At 44.6% G+C, this 24015-nt stretch overlaps 1 protein-coding gene across 1 annotated transcript in view; it reads right to left on the bottom strand.

The window, feature by feature from the left end:
• Positions 1-9555: 9555 nt before the first annotated feature.
• Mis18bp1 (MIS18 binding protein 1) overlaps positions 9556-24015 on the bottom strand; it is a 47949-nt gene continuing 33489 nt past the window's right edge. The window contains exons 10-16 of the mRNA XM_023723741.1: positions 22900-23786; positions 19331-19503; positions 18467-18624; positions 14913-15061; positions 11427-11514; positions 10467-10518; positions 9556-10303 (exon numbers count right to left, since the gene is read on the bottom strand). Coding sequence (XP_023579509.1) covers positions 10200-10303; positions 10467-10518; positions 11427-11514; positions 14913-15061; positions 18467-18624; positions 19331-19503; positions 22900-23786 — 1611 coding nt within the window. The 3' untranslated portion in view covers positions 9556-10199. The remainder of the gene's footprint in view (positions 10304-10466; positions 10519-11426; positions 11515-14912; positions 15062-18466; positions 18625-19330; positions 19504-22899; positions 23787-24015) is intronic.

Below are 24015 nucleotides of genomic sequence, written 5' to 3'. Positions count from 1 at the left end.
TTTTCTACATCCATTGAAATGTGTGTGTGTGTGTGTATGTGTGTGTGTCCACATGCACTCTTGGCTTGTTCTTTGTTGAGAGGTTTTTGATTACTAATTTAATCTCACCTTAATTTTTTAATACATCTGTTCTGATTTCCTGTCTCTTCTGTCAGTTCCATCAATGTTTTGTGGTCCACATCGCAGGCTATGTCCATATCATTTAGGTTATGCAATCTGATGGCATGTAGTTAGTTATTCTTTGTATTCTTTTGTAGTGTTTCTGTTCTGCACATTTGACATAAGGACCTGCTTTTAATTGCTAACTTTAGTAATTTTAATACTGGTTTTGTTATCTAGTAATACAGATTTTTTCTCTAGTATCAGTTTTAGAATAATGTTTGCTTACTAGCATTCTCCGGCCATCATTTGTTTTCGTAGTACTGTGGGTCGAACCTACTGGCCCTTTACCACTGAGCTATATCCTCAGCCTTTCCTTCTTTATTTTGAGGCAGTCTTGTCCCCCTGTGTTACCCAGGCTGACCTCTTAACTTCTGATTCTCCTGTCTCAGCCTCCCAGCAACGCCAGTCCCGGGGGCAGAGCACCATATGTGGCTGTTAGAAATAGGCATATAACAAACGGCCATGCACGTGTCTCCTCATATTTCTCCAGAGAAGGTGTGCGATGGACTCTGTGAAGCGGGCTGGCTGTGGAGGGCAGCTGCGGGCGTGACGGTGCAGGTACTGCTGCCCCCTGCGTGCGGGCTCCTCCCGCCCCCCAGCAGCAGTGTGGAGGAGCGCTTTTTCATGCAGAGCTCATCAGGAGAGAATGTGATCAATCCAGAGAGAATTGGTGTTGCTGTAGTTTCAAGTTAGTGTTTTTATTCCAGCAACTTTTCATAGTTCTAGTTTGTATCCAATTCTTGGCCGGCTCCGTGTGTCCATATGGTTCGTGTGCCCGTTTTTTCTGAGCCTCTTTAAGTTTAGTTTGAGATGTTTGTGGACCATGTGGGAACTTTGTGTACATGTTTGGTGACAGAGTCACAGGGCTGGAGGGCTACTTTGTTCTGAAAGGATTTCTTCCCTTTACCAAATGTCAGTTTTGACTGGGTTTTGTCTTTGCATTTTGCACTTACGCTGACATATTTTAACTCCCTGAGGCTTGGAGCGCCTGGCACTGTGCTTGCTGCCCGTGGTGCGCCTCTGTGGGAAGAGCGTGTGGTCAGCAGGGTCTGGAGGATGGTTTGCTGAGGAAATCTTGGGTTGTTCTGGCGTCAGTTCCAGCATTCACATTTTTGTTTTGCAGTGCTGGGGGTTGAACTGAGGGTTGTGCACATTCTTGGCAAGTCTTCTACCACTGAGCTTTTATCCCAGCCCCAAAATACTGATTTTGCTTTCTCTCTCTCTCTCTCTCTCTCTCTCTCTCTCTCTCTCTCTCTCTCTCTTTTTTTTTTTTTTTTGAGAGACAGTGAGTGGAGTGTCTCATTATACAGTCCAATTGCCGTGTATTTCAGGCCAGCTTTGAACTTGTGATCCTCTTGCCTCATCTTCATTGTGCTGGAAATAGTTGTGGGCTCCCATGTGCAGCTCAAAATACTTTCTAAGGGGCTGGTGAGATGGCTCAGTGGTCTAAAGCACCTACTTAGAACAAGCCAAGCAAAGCACAGGGACCGCGGTTCGATCCTCCAGCACCACATGCCAGCCAGCCCCAACCCTAGGTGGGCTGAGCTGGCCACACACACACAACAAATAAATAAATAAACTTAAAAAAAAAATACTTTCTAAGACACGTTTTTGGGGCCTGGGGAGTATGGTTCAGTGTTAGAGTGCTTGTCTAGCATGCACAAGGGCCTGGGTTTGATACTCTGCCCTGCAGAAAGAAAGCCCCCCACCCACACGTTATTTAGGAGGTTCAGTTTTTCATTGAAAGCTGTACCTACTCTTAGCTCTTTTCTCCTTAGCTTTTTCCTTTTTTTTTTTTTCTTCCGGAACTGGGGATTGAACTCAGGCCCTTTTGCTTGCTAGGGAAGCGCTTATTCTATTGAACCATCTCCCTGGCTCTCTTAGCTTTTTTCTAATTGTATCTCTGTAGTATATTTTGAGTTGTAAAAATGGTTTTAGCCACATTGGTTGTGCTGATGAATAAAAAAAGACAGAAACTAAACCTTATCATCAAGGAGAGTCAGCATGAGGTGTGAGGAGTCCCGGGTGCGGACGTAGATGCGACCAGCTGGGAACCAGTGGTCTTGTTCTTTCAGGTGGGTTCTGCATCGGAGCACCCTCGCGCTTCAGGCTCGCGCTCTTCCAGTCCAGGAGCCCGTCTGACGGAGCAGAGTACTTCTCTTGGATCTGCGCAGGAAGACAGAAGGACCTGTATTCTTGCAGATAATAGTCAAGTGTCTTCAGGGTTAGAAGTCATCTCTTCCTTACGAGCAGTGCATGGCTTCCACGTGGAGCTCTGCCCCCTGAGCGGTGGCGATTACGTCGTGAGCAACCGCATGGTTGTGGAGCGGAGGTCGCAGTCTGAGATGCTAAGCGCTGTGAATAAGAACAAGCTCGTCGAGCAGATCCAGCACCTGCAGAGCATGTTTGAAAGAATCTGTGTGATTGTGGAAAAGGAGAGAGAAAAAACAGGTTGGTGCTTTACGATGTCTTTATAAGATCGTGAAGAAATGCGACTGTGATTACTTCATCCTTTTCCTGTCACGGGGAAACTCTTAAAATACAAATACTTATGTCATTTAACATTTTAATGCTATTATGTTTTCCATCAATCATTGTAATCTAACAAGAATTGAAAGGTGAGAAATATGCTAGTGAATTAACATTATATCATTCTAGCTTAGCTTGTTATAAGAATTAATCTTGTAAAGAAATCATTGTACTTTGAGGGTCATCTGAAAGCTTTCCAGGATCTGGCTTGATCTGCTTTAAGTCACCGAGAGAAAGAGACATGAGTGTGGGTAGTGTCATGGAGTGTAATTATACTTTGAGCATGATTTTTTTATTAATGTGAAGAAAGTTTGAACGTAAGGCAGTTCTGGCCATTTTCCCGCTATTTTACAGTATGACTTTAGTTGTAGATGAAGATTGTAATTAATACTTCCTTTGCATTGCATGTTGGCTCTGGAGGGTAGGCCGGCCACGTGCGTGTGCAAAAAAAATATCAGATGGCTCTTTCTCAACACACAAGGGTTGAACATCTTCCAGTGCTTAACAGTGTAATCTAAAGGAGTTTGACTTTGAATATCCCAGGACTGAAATACAAAAAGGAATGATTTGGGCATCCTACTTGGATTTTGGTACCCTCAGACTGTCCTTTGAGTAGATTCTACTCCAGGGCAGGTGGATGCCCCCAGAGAGAGCAGAAGACCAAATTTGACCAGCCTGTCCACCCTCGAACGAGAGTGTAGTGCTAGCTCCCCGGGAGCTTATGAACTTGCTCCAGTAGAGCACACAGAAGCACGAGTTTCAGTTGGTGTTACTTGTGACAAGAATGTTTAAAGAAGGAGGCGTAACACTGTAATAAGCTGTTGCTTCTGTTCTTTGGAAGGAGGCGGGCGTATGAAAAGGGGAGTCGGGAGTACAGCACTTCTCAGGTGGCAGTGCAGGAGCCCCGTCCAGAGTCTGTGAAACGAAAGCAAAGTCCTAACTACGTCCAGCGATCTCAGAAGCCCTCCCGACGACATGGGGGACAGAAACTCCCAACCTGCTAGGTGTCCACTAGGAGCTCATGTTCCGTAAAACTGAATGAATAGCTTGTTCAGTGGTGGAGTTTTTTAGGCCTTTAGTAATATTAATGAACCTATTAGTTACTAAAATTTGTGTTTTCTTAAATACGCGCTCCTTAGGAGACATATCACGAACGTTTAGGAGAACGAAAAGCTATGACAGCCTGCTAACAGCCTTAATTGGTGCTGGGATCCGAATTCTGTTCAGTTCCTGCCAGGAAGAAACTGCAGATTTGCTAAAAGAACTCTCTTTAGTGGAACAGAGAAAGAATGCCGGTATTCTCGTCCCGACAGCGGTGAATAGGAGTAGGCGCGAAGCCCTGCAGTTTTACCTCAGTATTCCCAGTGTGAGTTACGTGGCTGCATTAAATATGTACTATCAGTTTGCATCTGTGAAAAGGATGGCTAACAGGTATGTCTGTTTTAGTGATATTTTAGAACGATTGCTTTTCAATGATTCTTGGCAATTTGTAGAATTTGTATATTTTCTAAAGGGTGGGGAGACTGCTGCCTTTTCCTCTCTAGTTTCTTTCGACAGCCAGCATCAGTTACTACATGAAGCTGAGGACAATAATGGGAAAACGTGACAAAACAAAAGTGGCCTAGCCACTGCTGGTCGGGAGTTGGAGCTCCATGGGGAGATGGACAGTACGACAGACTTGGATTGCACCTTGCGGTCCAGCATTTCTGGGCGGGGCTGGGAGGGAGCACGGCGATCCAAGCGCCTGCCTGGCGAGTGCAAGGACCCGGGTCTGATCCCCGGTACCGGTACCGCATGCTGTACCAGCCCCGGAACACCAGCTGCACCGTGCCAGCCACTGAAACCGGGCGTGGTGGCACATGCCTGTAACCCAGTGCTGGAGAGGCTGAGAGGAGGATCTCTACAGGTCTGAGTTCTGTAGTGAAACCCTGTACCAAATAAATAAATCAAAGATTTAAAAAATTAACATTTCTGGGACTTCCAGTTGTCTTAACTAGAAAAATATTCAAGTTCAGAATTTCGCTAGCTTTTTTCTCCTGGCCGTGTGGGGGATCACACGCAGGTCTGTGGCGAGGGCCGCCCTCGGCTGCGTGGCGTAGAGAGCAGTGGTGGGCGCACAGGCAGGAGCACCTTCACACGCCTGAGCCAGGCCGAGACTGGGCCGGAGTGCCAAGACTGGGACAGCGCCAGTGCTCTGAAAGGCCCTCCCGTCTTCTAATTCTGCCCCGTAGGGGTCCAAGTGCCCTACATACAGACCTTTTTGCGGGATACACTATATTCAAACCATAGCACCAACAGAGGGGGACTGGCATTCCAATATACAAATTTTAGGGGGACACAAATATTTAGTGTGTTGCTGATGTTGAAATCATTATTTTTGCAGATTGGTGTTCTTCAGGTGAAATGAAAATATTGTATAAAAGCCAAAGTTTTTAATATGTTTTTCTCTGTAATTTCTTTTCCAGCTCCCCTGCAGAAATCTCAGTGTATGCACAAGTAACTCAACAGAAAGCTGAGGAGATCTACAGGTACTTGCACTATGTATTTGATGTGCAAATGCTGCCGCACGACCTTAACCAAGACAGACCAACCTGACACACGACCAGACTGCTTAAGATGCTGCACAGTACTAAATGCACTTCCATAACTGTGTTTGTGATGATGTGTAAAATATGTAAATGTTTCCTTATCACTTAAAAGATATTTTGTGTATATTTTTATTTATATGTAATATATAAATTAAAAGAAATCTCTTGTGCAGTGATCATTTTGACTCAGTAGACATGAAACTAACTTTCTGTTTTCACTGTGAATTTTTTTTTTTTTAAAGAATACAAAATAGTGATAGAAAAAAACCATGAGAAGCGATACAAGATTTCAGTAAACAAAGTAATAATGCAACAATAGTTGCTGTATTACACGATGGTATCTTTAAATTAGTTGTTCAGATTACCAGATATAATTGTGTAAGATTCGTTTAAAAAAATAACCAATGGGCTGGTGAGATAGCTCAGTGGTCTAAAGCACCTACTTAGAACAAGCTTAGCAAGGTTCAATCCCCAGCACCACATGCCAGCCAGCCCCGCCCCCAGGTGGGCTGAGCTGGCCCCACACACACACACACACACACACACACACACACACACACACACACACACAAATACAAATAAAATAACCAAGAAGTTATAATTCAAAAGAGGAAAAAAAAATTTAAGCGTTATCTGTTCCTTTCAAAAGACCAGCAGAAATTGACAATACAGTTATCCAAATCCTTCTGCATATATACCTAAATATATCTTTTCCCTTCTTTCACTTGTCCTGTTCCTCATCCCAGTTTTTCTTCCTATTGAACAATTTCTTTCTCTTTCACAGTATCTGCTGTACCTTTTGGATTTCCATTACTCTTTCAGGTTCTCACATGAGCGAGATAATCCAGTGCTTGCACATGTGGATCTGATTTATTTCACTTACCAATATAGTCTCTTTTTTTTTTTAAATCATTCCTGGAGGCAAGGTGTTTTTTGTTTTTTTTTTTTAACTGGGGATTGAACTCAGGCCCTTGTGCTTGCCAGGGTGCTTATTCTATTGAGCCATCTGCCCAGCCCCACCCATATAGTCTCTAACTGCATCCATTTATCTACATAAGCCTCAAATGTATCTTTTTTATAGCTGAATAATAATTGTGTAAAAACACCTTTTTTTCTTCTGTATTTAGAACAGGGTCTACAGGATCTCACTACGTATATCAGACTCGTAGTGATTCTCCTGTGTTCAACCTCCCAAGCACTGGGATTACAGGTGTGCGCCACCACGCCCAATCTCAGTCACTGCCTCAGCATGTCCCTGGGGGCAGGCCTGGCACGGCATGCTGGGGACCGAGCCGTGGTCACTGCGCTGCCTGAGCAAGTGCTTTAGCCTGCTGAGCTATCAGGCCGCGACCCCCTTTTAATACCATATCTTTTATCCATTCCTCAGTGTTGTGGGTTCATAATCAATGTGGAAATCCAAGTAGCCAGTTACAAATTTGAAGGTCTTTTATTAGCTGAGCTCAGAGACTCAGCATAGACCCGTTTCAGTATCTGAGTGGCGGTCAAGAAGAGAACATGAAGAGTATATAAAGAGAAAGAATATGTAATATATCCTGCTTGTCAAACTGATTTTTTTCTTGCTATACATCTGGCTACTTTTTTTCCTGTTACTGTTTAGGGTCAGCAGTATTTCCTCAGGGTATATTTCCTCCTGTTTACTTGTGTCACACGTAGGCCTGTTTTTACAACTCTGGAGGCAGCTAAAGTTTGTCCTGGCAACACTTAGGCTATGAGTCTGGGTGTAGGCCATCATGCTCAGTTGGTGGGCATTTGGGTTGTTTCCAAGAGCTAGCCATGACTGACAGCGCTGCTATAAACATGGGTGCACACTTACCACTGTGGTATGATTTCAGTTCTTTGGGAAAAGCACCTAGGAGGGGACTAGCTGGCTTAAATGGGACCTCCAATCCTAGCTTCCTGGAATCTCCATCCTGATTTCCCTAATGGTTGTACCAGCCTGCACTCCCACCTACAGTGGAACTGACTTAAATCAGCATTTGTTGCAAGTGCCGCTGAGGGCAGCCTGCTATGTGTATGGCTTGTGTCTAGCTGTCTCTCCAAAGCCCCATTTGGACACAGGTGGGCTTTTCAGAGGTGGCCGGATCTAGGGGATGTGATGCTGGGGCCAAGGGGGTGTGGTTACGAAATCAGTCCACTGATTGGTCTGTTGGCGTAGGTCTGGGTGTGAGTGCCGCCGGGCCTAAGGGCTTGTGGCCTGGATAGGCTGTAGGAAACGGCTGCTCAGCTGTTGCTTGTCCGTTTGTTTTCTGCTTGCCAAGGTCTGCGTCTCCTCTGCATGCCCCTCTGCCATGGCACCCTGCCTGGGAGCCAGCCAGCTAGGAACTGGAACGTCTAAACCACGAGCCAAACGATCCTTTCGTCCTCTAACATTGCCTGTGGGCTTGTCTCAGCCAGGAGAAAAGTCAGACACTAGGGGTGGGTGGAAGGTGTGTTGTCAGACAAATGCCAAGTACATTCGCATAAATGGCCGTTTGGCGTGGAGTAGGAGTTGGCTTTCGGTGTGCTGTTGAATGTGCACTTTCATTTTGATGTATTGTCGTGACATCACATGTTTTCAGGTGACTCCGTTTCTGTCTGCGTATGAGGCCCTTCCGTCTGCTCCTTGCTGCTGATAGGACACGGGGGTGGCATGGACAGGCGGGGTCTGAGAACATGGTCATGGAGACAGTGCTCAGTGCCTGGTCCGAGTGCGGCTGTGCAGCGGCCGCGAGCTCATCCCCGCTCCAGGTGCTGCGCCGCACAGACCGCGTGCGCTCGACGGCCTGTAGCTAGGCCGCTTCTCCCCGCGCCAACTCCTTCGTTTCCTTGTGACTTGGTTTTGCCCCTGTGAGGCAACTGTGGTTTTTTTTGGTCGAACTGGGGATTGAACTCAGGCCCTTGCACTTGCCAAGGAAGCGCTTATTCTACGGAGCCATCTCCCCAGCCCCGCCTCCTGTGAATACTGTTGGGTGGTCCGGCCAGGCACAGTACAGCACTTCCCTCGTTTTAGACCCTGAAGATACAAGGCAGGCGGAGCTCAGATTGCTTTTTTCTTTACTCTCACCATGTAAGAACAGTGTGGCCCAGAAACGTCAGTCCCTCCACATCTGCACACTGACCTGGATGGCTGACCTTCCGAGCCCTCCCACCAATGACCCTCTCTGTGTGTCCTCTCATCCCACAAAAAATGAACATGGGAGAAGTAACATAGAAGATTTCATTTATTTATAAAGAGCTCTTTATCCCAGCTTGCAACTGCTTCCCGTTCTCACTGGCAGCCCTTAGCTATAAACCCAATTACCACCCCATCTTACTAGTCTGCTCCTAGAGCCCTTTTTATTCTACATATTACAATCATTTCTTTGAGGGGGAGGGTACTGGGGATCGAACTCAGGACCCTGCGCTTACCAGGCAGGCGCTTATGCCACTGTCTCCCCGGTCTGAGCCCCTTAGTCTTTTGCTTTTCTACATTTAAGTCTTGGGAGGTTGCTTACCTGAAGCATTATTATTTTATGACCTACTAGAACTGGGACCACCAGGCACCTGGCGGGCGGCAAAGACTCAAGCAGCTCTGACGGGGCACGGCGCCTGAGCGGTGAGGTCACACCCACTGGTCAGCGTCAAGCCAATGCCACATCAAAGTGACCCTTGTGTTCTGTTATGGGGTTTTAATGACGTTAACTTCTGAATACTATCCATTACCTCAAACAGCAGCACAGCTTTGTACTGGGAGCCCAGCAGTGCTTTTCAAGACCCTCTACAACAGTCCTTTTCGGTCCCCATGCAGCAAGGGTCTTTGGGACAGAAATTATCATACTAGTTTATAAAGGATCCTACACTTAGATAATTGCTGATTGTTACTAAAATTCTAAAAAAAAAGTATTTTCTACTAAAAGTTCAAGTATTTTTTTGAGGAAATTTATAAAATTAACAATGGATATTTTCTTTGATTGAAGAGTTGAAAAAAAAAATACACAAATAATTTTAAAAACAACCCAGAAACAAATCCTATAAAAGCAAACTAAGTTTATTTGAACAATCTAACTGGAGAAAAAGGGTAGATGAATATGTACTATATATAACCAGGAAGAAAATATTTTATCAAATTTTAAAAACAGTAATTGTAGAATAAGCTAAAAGTTTATTCCTAAAGGAGCTGTCAGTGAAAGGAAAAGGGTATTTACTAAAACATGACCTGACTTCTGATATCACTGGATCTATTAGCTGAATGTCTAATCTTTTTTCTTTTTTATCTATAGTTTTTAAGACAGGGCCTTACTCTGGTAGTTCAGGCTGGCCTCAAACTCGTGATTATAGTGTATGCCACTAGGCTGGTCTGACTGTTAATATTAAGACCAAATTTAAACTGTGTTCACATACGTAAAAGGCTATACAATGGGACAGAAATCTGCTTTCTGGTTCTATTTAATAAAATACCGAAGTAACAGATAAAATTCACATATGTTTGATAACCCAATTACAAGTTTCAAGAAAAACAATCAGAAGAGAAGCACAGCAAACAGTTTCAACAGTATGTAATTTAAACATTAGTTCAACTAAGGCTTTAATACCTGGACGTAACAAAGCCGAGGTTTTCACGAATGCAGCAGCACCAACCACCCGCTTCCTCTCCTTACGCCCTCACTTACAGTAGCAACATTTTTTTTGAAACTTAAAAATTTACTTAGGACATGATTTTATTAAAGCAATATTACAAATGATATTTACAAATATCTGCACAAAACAATCTTACATATTTGGTAAGCTGCAGCAATGAATATTCTACATACAAACATAGGAAAGCTTTGAAGAAAATTCACGTTTTCCTATGAACCTCCATCTTAAAGTACATAAATCTTTTGTAAATGTAGATACAAATACGCCATCTGCTTTTTGTAAAAGTCCTGGGAAACACATTTTCTATGGGGAATCAGAGTTTGAAAAGTAATAATCTTTCTCTTCTTCATCTAAAGATTCCATAGCATCAGTGAAAAGTTTTCCAATACCAGAGTTTTCTCCTAAATCTGTAAAAAGGAGTTTAATGACAAGGATTAATAAATTTCCAAGTAATTTCCATAACTTTAAACAGCTGTGAGGAGGGGAACTGCAGGTCTGTTGAGCACAGAGCCAACGCTTCTAGGTCCATCTACGTAATGAAACCACAGTACAAAAGAAAAAAGACATTACCTCTGTTAAACAGTGTTTTTCTTGATGTTGGGCTTGAGAGAACAGTTTCAACCTACAAAAGAGTGCACATTAATGGTGAGTGTTTCCACGGATGCCTCGACACACCCAAGTGAGCAGATTGTTTTCTGTGGACGCTTTTTTTTTTAAATAAATAAATAAATATATATATATATATATATATATATATGTATATATAATTTATTTATTTATTTTGTGTGTGTGTGGCCAGTTCAGCCCACCAGGGGGCGGGGCTGGCTGGCATGTGGTGCTGGGGATTGAACCGAGGTCTCTGTGCTTTTGCTTAGCTTAGCTTGTTCTAAGTAGGTGCTTTAGACCACTGAGCCATCTCACCAGCCCTGTGGACACTTTCTTTTGTGTGTTTGTGTGTATTTTAGAGAAGGGTCTACAGGGTGTTCAGGGTCTCACTACTAGAGGGACTCATAGTGATTCTCCTGTTTACAGCCTCCCCAGAGCTGGGATTACAGGCGCGCGCCACCGGGGCCAGCACAGCAGGCCTAGGTTTGAACCCACAGCCCCTGAGCCTGCCTGCAGGCGCTTTAATCCGCTGAGCTATTTGGTGGGCCCTTTTGCAGGCGCCTTCACTGTCTGCCTACAACACTGGTTCACGTCACTGTTATCTGGCAAAGACCCAGGCCTCAAGTGCATCCAGGGCAAAGACCTTGACTTAGTATACTGTTCCTCACTGCTGGCAAATATGACCCTAAGATGGTCCAGTGACAAAAGGCTAGACTCTAGCCTCTAAAAGTTCCCAACTGTGAGACGTATTTATTGAAAAATTGCTATCCTATGCTAGTGAACTTAATTAAAAACACAAACATACTTTTTAGCATCATTAAGGTAAGTGGATGTAGGTAAAAACAATACTGTGTTTACCACAATTTATCACACATTCTGTTGCTCTACAAGTTAGATTGGATAGGTAAGAATGAAAATACTTACTTTCTTTTTCTTAATGTTGCCCCAGGCCATGCCACCATTACTTTTATGATTTTTTTGTATACGAGAAACATATTTATCACAATCATCCCTGTTTGGATACAACATAATTTCAAGTCAACATTAATTATCATACTTTTACCTACAAGTTGAACAGCAGTTGATAAAATTCTATTGCAACATTCAACAAGTACCTTTTCTAGTTGAAAGATGGCAATGGTACATCTACAGAAAGACAAAATGCTCTAAGCTTTTTTCTTCAGTCCTAGAACTAAACCAGGGCCTCTGCACCAAGCTACTCTCCCATCCCTTCTTAGAATTCAGTTTGAGACATGGATCTGTAGCTTGATAAATTTCCTGGCTGGGCTTGAACTTCTGACCTTCTGGCCTTCACCTCGCTGAATGCAGTGATTGCAGGTGTGCGCCCCACGCCTAGCTTTAAGCAAATATGTATGCATGGATGGATGTACGTACGTACGTATGTATGTATGCATTTGGTTGTTACAGGGACTCACTACTCGCCGGCCCCAAAACAAACATTTTCAAGGCAACACTGAGTAAGACCAGCCCAGGAAGCGAGGCTCTGCTCACGGAGCGATCAATACTCCGGCCTTTCGCAAGCGAGTCAGCTGCTTCTCGTTTCCAGACCCTGAGCTGGTCTCTGGGCGCAGCCGTCCGCACAGCGGCTCTGACTCGGGCCGCGCCCAGAGCCTTCAGCCTCAGGGACACCTGTGGAGTGTCCGCGGTCGCGGAAAATCATTTGCTACCATAAGACAGCCCAGAACTCGAACAAGTCGCATGACTTGGCGAGCAGAAATGCTGCAACTGTGCGCCCAAGAGCTGGAATTGCCCCCATGGCGAGCGCTGGAGAAAAAGACCAGACATGACACATTGTGAGCTGGGCAGAACAGGAGTGAGAGCCTGCCCCTGAGTCACCCCTTCCCGCTCAGGTGCGAGTGTCACCCGGGCCACCGGGATGCGGACCCTCAGGTGTGGGAGACGCGGTGGTCTCGCCCCCTTTTTCTATTCCTTAATATCCAGACTGAGTCTCAGGCAGTCCCCTTAAGGGTCTGCCTGACGAAACCCTCCATCCGCACCCGCCAGCTGTGCTATGTTCATTCGGCCCAGAAGCCTTCAGTTTCTACAAAAGCCCATCTTTTCTGTGTTTTCCATTTAGCAGTGGCAATTTCAGCTTTCCATGCCTGCACGTGCCAGGTCTGCCTACTGATCAGTGTGAGCACCGGCGACATGATGAGCAGAATGGGCCAGAGGGCCCCGGGGCGCTGTCACGGCCTGGGCGGGGAGGCGCGGTGCTGCACTGCGCTGTCCCGTGGGCTGTGAGCAAAGCTCTCCTCTTCACTGCGGGGGCTGGTATTCAGTCCCAGCAACAGAGCTCTGACTAACACATTTACCTTATTTCTTCTTCAGCTCATTCTTAGTAAAATGCACTGACTTACAATTCACAGCCAAAAACTAAGGCAAAACGAAACTTAACTCCCATTTCCTCCCTCCAGTTCCTAGTCTCACTGGGACAATTCAGCAGCGAACAATTCTCATCTCTCTGGGCCCCACGGTCCCATGCAAGCCATTACTCTCCTTCCTGTCGGAAAGCACGGAGCACCCCCAAAGGTGACGCACAGAAATGGGGGCTCGTGACCGTGTCCCGGGTTTCCGTGAAGCCCCAGCAAGGCCAACTGTGCAGGACCAGGGCCGCCTCGCCTGAAGCTAAACTGTCTCCTTATCTAAAACTGAACAGAAGGGCAGCAGGCTCAGGAGCTGGGGAGCGCAGGGGGTGGTGCGGGGCTCAGCAAGCACACTTAGGAAACGACTCAGGGTGTGTACCGCGCTGGCCCCACGGTCTCCACCAGACACACAGCAGCACTCTGTGTTCTCACAGCTGTGAGCAGAGATGGCTGTGCACGGAAACAGAGACCTCTGCACACCAGTGTCACTCAGGAGCCTGAAGATAATGGCCCTAAGATTGCATTTCTCTTACCAATCCATGGTGTGTAAAATTGGGTTCATGCTCCACATTGTTTATCTCTGAAAAACTATTTTGAACTAATATTATTCTGTCATTAAAGATTCTTGAAAACAAGGTTTTTTTTTTTTTTTTTTTCCTTTTTGAGACAGGGTCTCCTTTCATAATTCAGACTGGCCTTGAACTTGCTATGTTGTCCAGGCTGGCTTCGAACTGGTGGCAATCTTTTTGCCTCAGCCTCCTAGTGCTGAGATTACAGGCGCACACTACCACACCTGGCTGAAGACAGGATTTTTAGTTATGTGCTATTATTGTATAGGGATAAAATTTTCAAGACTGTTCCTTTCTTTTGGAATTTTAGGTTATTTTAGTTTGTTAATTTTTTTTTTGCGCCGAATGCCTTCAAGGCATGACTGGCTGTCTTGTGTTGTGGGGATCGAACCACAGCAACCTGAGCCTGACTGCTTTGTTGAAGCAGCCACTTAAAGAACTAAGCTAAGGGGCAGGCCCCCATTTTAGGTTATTTTAAAATTTCCAGCATTATATATTGTGATATCTTTGTTCATATGAAAATCTCTTATTTTCTTAGAATTGATTAATAAACTCTATATTTTAAGGTTTTTGATGATTCAGTTGACTGCAGGGACCTCGGGGAAGCCGTGCCACCGGGCCCCAGCTTAGATTCCGCCGGGCTGAGCGAGCAGGCTGGCCAAGCCCGTGGCCGGGGACGTGCCAGGGAGGTCAGGTCACTCCACATCCATGGCCCAGCTTCGGGCTGACCGCTATCCCAGGCCTTGGGCTCCTCCTGACTGCGACCTACCCTGAGCCCTAAACCAGCCACGGTGGAGCGCTGTGCGGAGACCATGTGTGGTGGGGAGTCTGGATGTTCCGGCCTGGTGGACTCCGTGTCTCCTCGCTGCCGTGCAAAGGCCACCACAGGCTCACAGGTGGGAGCTGAGGCTTGGGGTCGCCTGGGGGCAGGCCCTTTCTTGCCTGTGCTGCAGGGGGACCAGATGCACTGTCTGCTGTGTTCAATTCCAGCGGCTGCTGTAACAAACTGCTACAGACTTAGGGGCATCTGTCAACACAAGCTTACTGTCCTAGGGTTCTGGGGGTCAGGAGTCTGAAGGGAATCATTAGGGGTTAAGTAAAGTCAACAGGTCAGCAGAGCTAGGTCCTGCTGCAGGCTCAGGGGCAGGAGCAGAGGCCGAAGCGTTCCAGGGCTTGGGCTGCGCCCCGCCCGTCTCTGCTCCTCAACACCTAGCTCCTCCTCTCTCTGACCCTCAGCCTCCCTATTACAAAGACCCTGTGACTGCCAGGTGCCACGCTGCCAGCTACTCGGGTGGCCCAGGCAGGAGAAGCCCATACCTGAGGCTAGCTTCGCTATTTAGCAATACCTTGGTCTTAAAACCACAAAAGCAAAACAAAACTACCTCAAAATACAGAACAATTCAATGTTCCTCCATCTGCTGATGCAGGAAATGAACATATGACACATGAACACTTACCTCTTTATGGAGGCGAGCATGCCAGGACTGACGTGCTGACACTGAGGAGTCTTTGCCAGTGGGAAGGTAACCGATGACGGCGTTGTTGGGTCTTTGTCCAGAGCTGGCAGAATGTCATCCCCATCCTGACTGTTCCAGAAACTTGGCAACTTGAAGACAAATCAGGCAGAATAACATCATCACCTTGACAAGCAGTAAACAAACATCTCAGCAGACACATGTAAAAATGAATTTATCATCACAAAATGGTTTTTGGTGGGCCAGTGAGTTGCTTTCTTTGTAATTCTCCAGAGTAGATAATTTATAAAAGTAGTAGAAAGGTGAGAGCCTTAGGTCCTAGGAAACCAATTTTTCTTTCTGCAGAATGGAGATGACAACACCTATTTCTAAGGCCGTATGAGGCATCTTAAATTTTTTTTTTTTTTTTTTGGTCTCGCTACACAGTTCAGGCTGGCCTTGAACTTACTTCTAAGTCCTGGCCCGTGCCTTGAGCTCACTTTGTAGTCCTGGCTAGTCTTGAACTTGCAACGTTCCTCCTGCTTCAGCCTCCCAAGTGCTGGGATTGCAGGCGTGTGCCACCACACCCAGCTATCACATATTAATTTTTACTGATTAAGACAGTCTCACTATGTTGTTCAGGCTGAGTCTATAGATGCTTATAATTTGTACTTTCTTTTGTTGAATTAGTTTATGATACAGTGACATTCTCGTCATTTTTTGGGTTTAAGTCTTATACCCGATTCCTGCTCACTTTCCTCCCATTTGTGTGGAACACTTTTTCCTAACCATTTAATCTAGATGGGGCTTACTGGTAAAGTTTCTTCCAGTTGGCTTACTGCAAGGTCATTTTTATCCATTTAGCTGTTCTATATCTTTTGCTTGGGGTTACTATTGAAGATTATTATTATAAAAGTTTATTCCTCCCGCTATTTTGCTAATTGATCTCTATATTATTATGTGATTTCTAATTATTCTTTGTTCCTTTCCATTTCTCATGGTCTGCTGGTTTCTTGTGGCACAGCATCTTTTTCTTTTTCATTTATGTATCTTCTTTACCAGTGAGCCTTAAATTGTTACATTTTTATAACATAGTAGCTATTCTTTCACTTTTAGATGTTACACTCCTTTAAGCATTTCTTAGAGGGGCTGTATAGTGATAATGAATTTCTTGGGTTTTATCTTAGAAAGTTATTATTTCTCCTTCACTTAAAGGATAGGTTTATTCAGTAAGCTAACCTTGGTTGATAGTTTCTGTATTCTCTCCTATATTATTTATTGTGTCCTAAGGTTTCTGCTAAGAAAACTGCTGTTGGTCTAATGGGGTTCCCCTAACTGTGACCTGGTATTTTCTCTTGCTGTTTTAAAAATTCACTTTGTCGTGGACTCCTGTCAATCTGCATACCATATGCAGTGGAGAAGACATCTTCAGTCAAATATATTTGGATTGCTTTAGTCTCCTGGACACAATGCTCCCATCCTCCCCAAGATTAGAAAAGTTTTGAGCTATTATTTCAATGACTAGTATTTTCTCTTCCTTTTTCTTTGTTTTGGAAGCCCCTAATTTGAACATTTTTCATTTAACGGCATCCCCAATGTCTTTGAGGCTCTCTTTATTCTTTTTTCCTTTTCTTTTTTGTCTGATTACAATAGTTCAAAAATATTTTTCTATAAAAAATTGTTCCTGTGTTTCCTTTGGAGTGTTGGTGAAGTTTTCAACTATATCTTTTATTTGCCCTACTGAGCGCCTCAGTTCCAGCTCTCTGGCTTGTTCCTTCTGTGATTCCACCCCATGTTCCATTTCTCCCTCCCAGCAACAGCTGCAGCCCACTGCAGTTACCTAGGCTCATTCTTCTGAGTTCTTTGAAGCAACTCATCAGTAGCCTTTTCTCTGGGGTCTTTTGCGCTCCTTGGGAGGTGTCATACTATCTTTTTTTTTTTTTTAATTTTAAATATTTATGTGTGTGTGTGTGTGTGGCCAGCTCAGCCCACCAGGGGGCGGGGCTGGCTGGCATGCGGTGCTGGGGGATTGAACCGCGGTCCCTGTGCTTTGCTAAGCTTGTTCTAAGTAGGTGCTTTAGACCACTGAGCCATCTCACCAGCCCCAATACTATCTTGATTTTTTCCTTTTCATACTCCCTGTGTTCCTACATTGCTTTTTCTGCATCAAATCAGTTGATTTCACACTTTCAAGTTTTCATAAAAGGCTTCTACACATATTTCTTTACTTATTTGGTACAGGACTGGCATGGCATATAGTACTAGGGATCAAACCTTGCACTTTCCAGGCAGGTGCTTAGATTCCGAGCTATCTCCCCAGCCCCTATACTAGTTTTGTAGTGGTAGTAGTGGAGACTTTTTTTTTTAGTACTGGAAACTGAACCCTGGGACTTCACATTGAGTTATATCCCTAGCTCTTTGTATTTTTCACATTTGGAAACAATGTCTTGTTAAGCCATTAAGTTGCCCTGAGTGGGCTCAAACTTATGATAGTATGCTTATGAATCCCAGACTGCTGAGAACGTAAGCAGGATCTCATTGTATAGCCCAGGCTGGTCTTGAATTCAATGACTTTCCTGCTCAGACCTTTGTGCTGGAATTTCAGATATGTGCACCACGCCCAGCTCTGCAGATGTTTTAGGGTGCTGGTTTGGGAGACTAGGTTGGCTTTGGTTTGGGTTGAGTCCTATAGCTATTTCAGATGTAGTAAGTTGCTGTGTGTGTGTGTGCACGCGCACAGCAGTGAAACCACTCAGCCCACCTCTGAGGGCCGCACAGAGGCAGGAGTACCCTATAGAGACCCAGGCAACACCCTAGCAGGTCTGTGGCTGCAGTTTGCGGCCACTTGCAACGGTAGTGGTGGCATTAGGAACACAGCACAGTAGAGCCCTCAGGCATAAGCTCTGCTGGGGGCAGGGGCATGTAGCAGTGGCAGTGGCACAGGGATGGGGCGATTCCTGCCAAAGGCCTGGGCTCAGTGGGACTGAGCTACGTCTCCCTGGTCAGGCAGGCGCTGTGCAGGCCTGGGTGCTGCAGTCTCAGCAGAACTCTGAGTCTTGTTAGGTCTGTGAAGCTGCAGTCCCCACCCTAGCACGGCACAACACCGGTGGGTCCCAGGGCTTGAGATGCACAGACCTGTGTCCTGGGCAGCAGGAATCCTAATTGCCTGGTTCTCAGCAGCGTGCCAGCCCGCACTGGTGGTCACCCTTGAACCGCAGTTATCTGCCCGCTGCTCTGGCTTTCTTCATGGAGGAATAGGTGAGAACGGGGCACGACTACTCCACTGTATGGAATCGTCTTAGAATTTAAATAGCCAAGCCTGGCTTATTTGTTTTCTATTTAGTCTACAAACCCTGCCTTCGAACCACTGAATGCAGACGTTAGAAACTAGTGAGAACGGTAGGTCCCAACAGACTGTCCTCACTACGCTTCAGTCATGTTTATGGAGGACACTTGGCCTAAACACTAGTGATGAGCACAACTGTACATACGACTGAAGGATGTGGAAGTCAGCACAGGAAAAGCAAGTGGCGGTTCCATGCAGTTGGGACTCTTACCAATACTCTATGATTACGCACAGGTGTTGCACTGAAAAAATCATCATGGTCATCTTTAGGCATCTGTTCCAGAAAATCCCTCATCTGCTGCTTCCTTTTCAGTGTTCCCACTTTGGCAGTTATCTGAACAGTCTTCGTATTAGCACTGTGTCTCTCACCTTAAGAGTCAACAAGATACTTGGGTCAGGATTTGGTCATTTACAGTATCTGCTTTATACACGTCATAGCCTGTTATCGTAAAAGGTTCCTGTGTAGCAAGTGATCCCACACGGAGATCTGCACAGTGTCTTCAGCCCATGTGACAGTCACGAAGATCGGGCAGGGTGCGAGAGCCACCGTCACTGCACTACGAGAAAGGTGACATCCCATACTCTCATTACTGAGTGAAGGACTGATTGATTTTACTAAAATGTAAACCTATGCTAGGCTACTAAGTGCTCTGTAAAGCCTAGTGCAGGACTTGTCTGAAATAAAACACCTTTTACTAGGAGCTGTGGACAGGAGTGTGTCACCCCGGGACTATGGAAACTAAATGTACTCTTAATTTCTTCATGAATCACGAGGGGGTGTTAATCAAACAGCCTCATATTAAATTAGACCCTCAGCAATAATTCACCAACTGAAATCTGTGTATCCAATTTCAGATTTTCTAGAAAAACTCAAAGTTCAAGAGCACTAAACTACTATTGAAAGAACTACTTAGATTAAGATTAAAAAAAAAATTAAACATGATCTTTGAAATTCTTTTGAGCTTAAACATTTTAAGAAGCCACTCATAATAAGATTCAAGGACAATACAAAATACACTGGTGAGTAATGAGAAATCTACAGGGGGTGCTAGGAAAGAACTACTACAAACATCACCATCTTGGCCTTTGGGAAGGGCTCGCTTTCTCTTGGTGGTGTTTCTCTGAGATACTTTTCCTTTAGAATCTTCTATGTATTTCTTCTGGCATTCTTCAGCAGTTCGAGAACCTACTGCCAGAGCTACATCGGACCAGAAACCGGGTTTGTGCTTTGGAAGAGATGCAAAAGCACTACGGAAGACCAAGAAGAAAGGAACAAGAAATGATTCCTAAAGGCAGCTATTTGGGGAAAAAAAAATCAACAGTATTCCCTGTACTAAGTAACTTTCTCCAGTCCTTCAAGTATGCAAATACTATTTTTAAATATTAAAAGGTGCTTTCTAGTCCTTTTGCTGTGTTTTGTTCAAACTGAGCTTTCCCCATCGTTCAAGTTGTTCTGGGTCTTTTGTTTTTTGGTGGTATCAGGGATTGAACTCAGGACCTTGTACTTGCCAGGCAAGCACTTACTCCACTGAGCTATCTCCCCAGCCCAGGGCCTTTAGAGACAAGGCCTATGTAGCCCAGGCTGGCCTCCCATGCTTGAGCCTTCTGCTTCAGCACCTCAAGTGCTGAGATTACAGGCCTGTGCTAACTATTATTGAGTGATTTGAAATTCTGGAGATCCCCGGCACACCTATCTTTATCTTTTAATAGTGTTTCTGAACTCTTACTGGTGCTAAGTGTGCCAAAGGTAAATTCTTAGTTCTTTTTTTTTTTTTTTTTTAATTTTATTTATTTATGTGTATGTGTGTGTGTGGCCAGCTCAGCCCACCAGGGGGCGGGGATGGCTGGCATGTGGTGCTGGGGGATTGAACCGTGGTCCCTGTGCTTTTGCTAAGCTTGTTCCAAGTAGGTGCTTCAGACCACTGAGCCATCTCACCAGCCCCAAATTCTTAGTTCTTAAGTAGTCAAGGTTATATCAGAAAGTTTTATTTCTGGGAGGGATAGAAAGTGGGATGGATATGATCAATGCATGACGTAGGCATATATATATTCACTCTCACAGTAAATCCTATTAATTGAACAATTAAATATTAATAATAAAAAGAAACTTCAGGGCCACAGAGATAGCTTACTGGTCTAAGCGACTGCCTAGGGTTCGATCCCTGGTATCACTTGCTGCTGAATGCTCTGTTTTGCATAATTAATCATGCTGTAAGTGTTCTAAAATGGAGCATGCTATTAGGTGTGGGTCTAGAGGTTTCCCCAAAGCCTCGTGCAGTCACGGGGCAGGCTTCCAGTTTTGACTAACTCCCAGTCCAATGTGAGGACGATGGGTATGTGTGCTACGCTGGCCTGGGGCGGAAGCCAGCACATGATACAAGGGAGGGAAGGATGCCTGCTCACGGCTGCTGCCGGCTTCTTGCTCTTGCTGTTCTTTTTTCTGTGCCAAGAAATGCTGCCCTCTGCAATGTGCCACCTGGCCTTGGAGCCAGCTGAGTGTGGATGAACTGTGAGCTAAATAAACTTTTTTTTCCTTAATTCTGGGCATCAAGTATTTTGTCTCACCAACAGGGTAGAAAGTAACCAAGACAGAGTAGGTGATAACTAGGAAGGATTTCAGAGAGGTGATTGCTAAGAGTGGTTCTGAGTTTTAGGTATGCTGGACCTCAACTGATGTAATTGTAGCCAGGGACTACCTTAAAGAGAAAGGGAAAATAAAGGAGAACTAAAGCAGTTTCCTCTACTTTTCAGAGTTTGAAGCTCCTTTCTGCCCATCCAGAACCACATAGCTTTGATGTGAACTCTCTTTGTCTCAATACCTACTTTGAGCTTTGTGGTAGCTTTGAAACTAACTCAGGGATACAAAAGGAAAAATTGCTGGGGACGTAGTTCAGTGGCACAAGCACCTGCTGGCAAGCGCAAGGTGCCAAGTTCAATCCCCAGTACTAGGAAAAAAAAAAAAAAAAGGTGGAAAACTGTGAACTTCCTGGTATTCTGGCGGTACTTACCATTCTAGATTTCTCCTATCAACTCATTATTATTTATTTCCTAAACTGATAGAAACCTCTTCATACAGCCTACCCAGGCTTTATAGTTGCAAAGAACAAATGGAGTGTTACTGTACCTTTGAGAACTAAATTCTCTGCAGCCCACGCATTTTAAAAAAAGTCTCTTTAGATGATTTAAATAAACAAAGATTGAAAATGTTTATTATACGGAAATAATGAAGGATATAGCTGGAAAAGATAAAATCAATACATAGTATGCTGCTGATGCAAGCAGAACTGTCAGTATATAATTTGAAGATCAGTAAAAATCTAATGAAGCTCAATTAGAACCACAGATTAATCTGGAAATATTGAAGGCTACTACTGCCTAGCATATACAAGGCCCTAGGCTCTGTATCCAGTACAGAAAAACAAAAACAAACAAGCAACAAAGAAAAAGACCAAAAAAACAACAAAACAAAACAAAACAAAACAAAACAAAACAACCCCAAAAGGCTACTTCCACAATTTAAACAAATGGCATCAAAGGTCTGAAAATGAAATATTAAAAAAAAGGCTGCAGATGGAATAGCTCTTTGCCAACTAATTAGATTTTATTTTTTAAAAAATCAATGACAAAGAGCTTAAACCTAGTTGATGGAAAGAATTATAGTTCTAGAAATAAAAAAATAAGCAGATGAAACAAGCAGAAGAATGGGAAAATAAGCTTACAGTTCTCTGCCTTTACTGTGTCATATCAGATCCACAAGGAAACACGAGAAGCCAGCAGGGCAGCACAGTGGCACTGGCTCGTAATCCCAGGTTCTTAGGAAGCTGGAGCAGGAGGCTCACAAGTTACAGGCCAGCCTGGGCAATTTAATGAGAATCTGTCTTAAAAACAGAGGGCTGGGGATGTGAGATCCTAGGTTCAAATTCAGTGTGGGGGGAAAAATTCAGGGCCAGAGATGCAGAAGTCACTACACAAAGAGGAAAAGGCGCACGTCTGGGAGGAAGAAGGCTACTATTGGAGTGGGCCTCACAGCAAAAGCAGCCAAGAACTCTGGACAGAAAGACGATTCCCTTCTCTGTCTGAAAGTGAAAGGAAAAACATCTGAGAAACCAAAGAGTACAAAATCATGCACATGCACTAGAACAAATGTGTCAGGAAAATAGAGTTGAAAGGATTCCCACATGTAAAGTTGGAGGGGCTCACAGGAAAGGACCGGAGCGTGGAACGTGCCTGCCACCTTCCATGCCCTTCCCACCCACAGTCCCCTCCCGCCACCAGCCCATCTGCATCAGCTGCGGACACAGACCAGGCCTCGTCACCTCGCTGCCTCCTGTTACCCTGGACCTCTCCAGTCCTCGGTTGCTCACCCCGGTTGATTTTTTCTTTAGCTTCCCATTAACTCTCCATCACTCATCCATGATCTGGTTTCCACAGATTACACTATGGGAACTGCTGTCAATCTAGGTAGCCAAAGCCAATTCTAACCACACCTGATTTATCAGAAGTAGCATGCACAAGAAATCCCCCTTCTTGGAAAACCCAACTACTGGAATCACCACAGTGCTAATCACCAGGAGGCACCCAGCCAGCGCCTCCCTGCTCTGCTGCCACTGGGGACACGTTCCAGAGTCAAGACTCCCTACTTACCAGTGAAGTTTCTGCAATTCTTTCTCATCCCATTCCTCATCCTGGTTTAAGCCAGGTAAACCTGCTAACTGCTTGTTCGTTCTGGTAGAGCCCGCTGCCTCAGTGGAAAACTCATTCCTACCAGCACGCCTCTGAAGAGTGTCTGTAACAGAAGACCTAGCTTTCTTGTGTTTGAGATGAAACTCGGCTTTACTTTCCTCAGTTTCAGATTCGGAACTCACTATGGTATTATTCCCTGCGCTGCTTTTCTGGTTTTTGCTCAGGCGAGCAACTGTTTCTTTGTTATTTCTTGCTCTGTTTTTCCTAATAGCTTTCCTTCTAATTTCCTTTTCGGTTTCACTTTCTTCACTTGACAAATCTGATGAGGACTCACGATTATAAAATGACACAGCTACCTGATTTTCAATTTTCTTCAATTTTGATGGCAACCTGGTATTTTTTTTAAAGTCTGGAACACCCAGGCATTTGTTTCTAGGACTAGGTATTTTTACTTTCCGGTTAATAGTGAGTAAATCGCGTTCACAGCAATCTTCCTTGTTTTCACTCCTATCCACACTGCCCTCGGACGCATTTCCTGAAGTCCCCGTGGGCTTTCTGACGCGACTTTCACTGGAGTCTAGCTCACACTTTTCCTGCTGCTCTGGCGCTGGGAAATCCGCTGCTGCTCTAGTGGAGCTGTAGGAGAGATTGTGTTTCATGCATCTTTGCTCTATCCTCTTTCTAGTTTTAAGTGGTGTTAGTAAAATACAAGCTTCTTTCTGGTTGATAGTCATGTATTTTCTTTCTTCACCCAAAGAAATCTGTTCCCGTGAAGTCAAAATATCAGTAGAAACATTTGATTCTTCAGTTCTCTCTTTACCTTCATAAGACAAACCCAAAGACAACAACTTCAAATTAGCCATAAACACATGTAAATGTATGTTCACAAATACCATTTACTTTATTTCAAAAATCCTGTTGTCTTCCCGAAGCACAGACGTGTTCAGATGACCACCCCTTCAATTGTTTTTTTTTTTCAAGTTTTATTGATAAACAGATAGCAATGAGACAGTTTCAAATCAAATCGGAAGTACAGTTTCAACAAATAATACACTGCATATATTCTTCTTAGTGGTT

This window comes from Octodon degus, unplaced genomic scaffold (genome assembly GCF_000260255.1).
Source record: "Octodon degus isolate 3935 unplaced genomic scaffold, OctDeg1.0 scaffold00102, whole genome shotgun sequence".
NCBI lineage: Eukaryota > Metazoa > Chordata > Mammalia > Rodentia > Octodontidae > Octodon > Octodon degus.
This window is presented reverse-complemented; position numbering and strand designations above follow the sequence as displayed.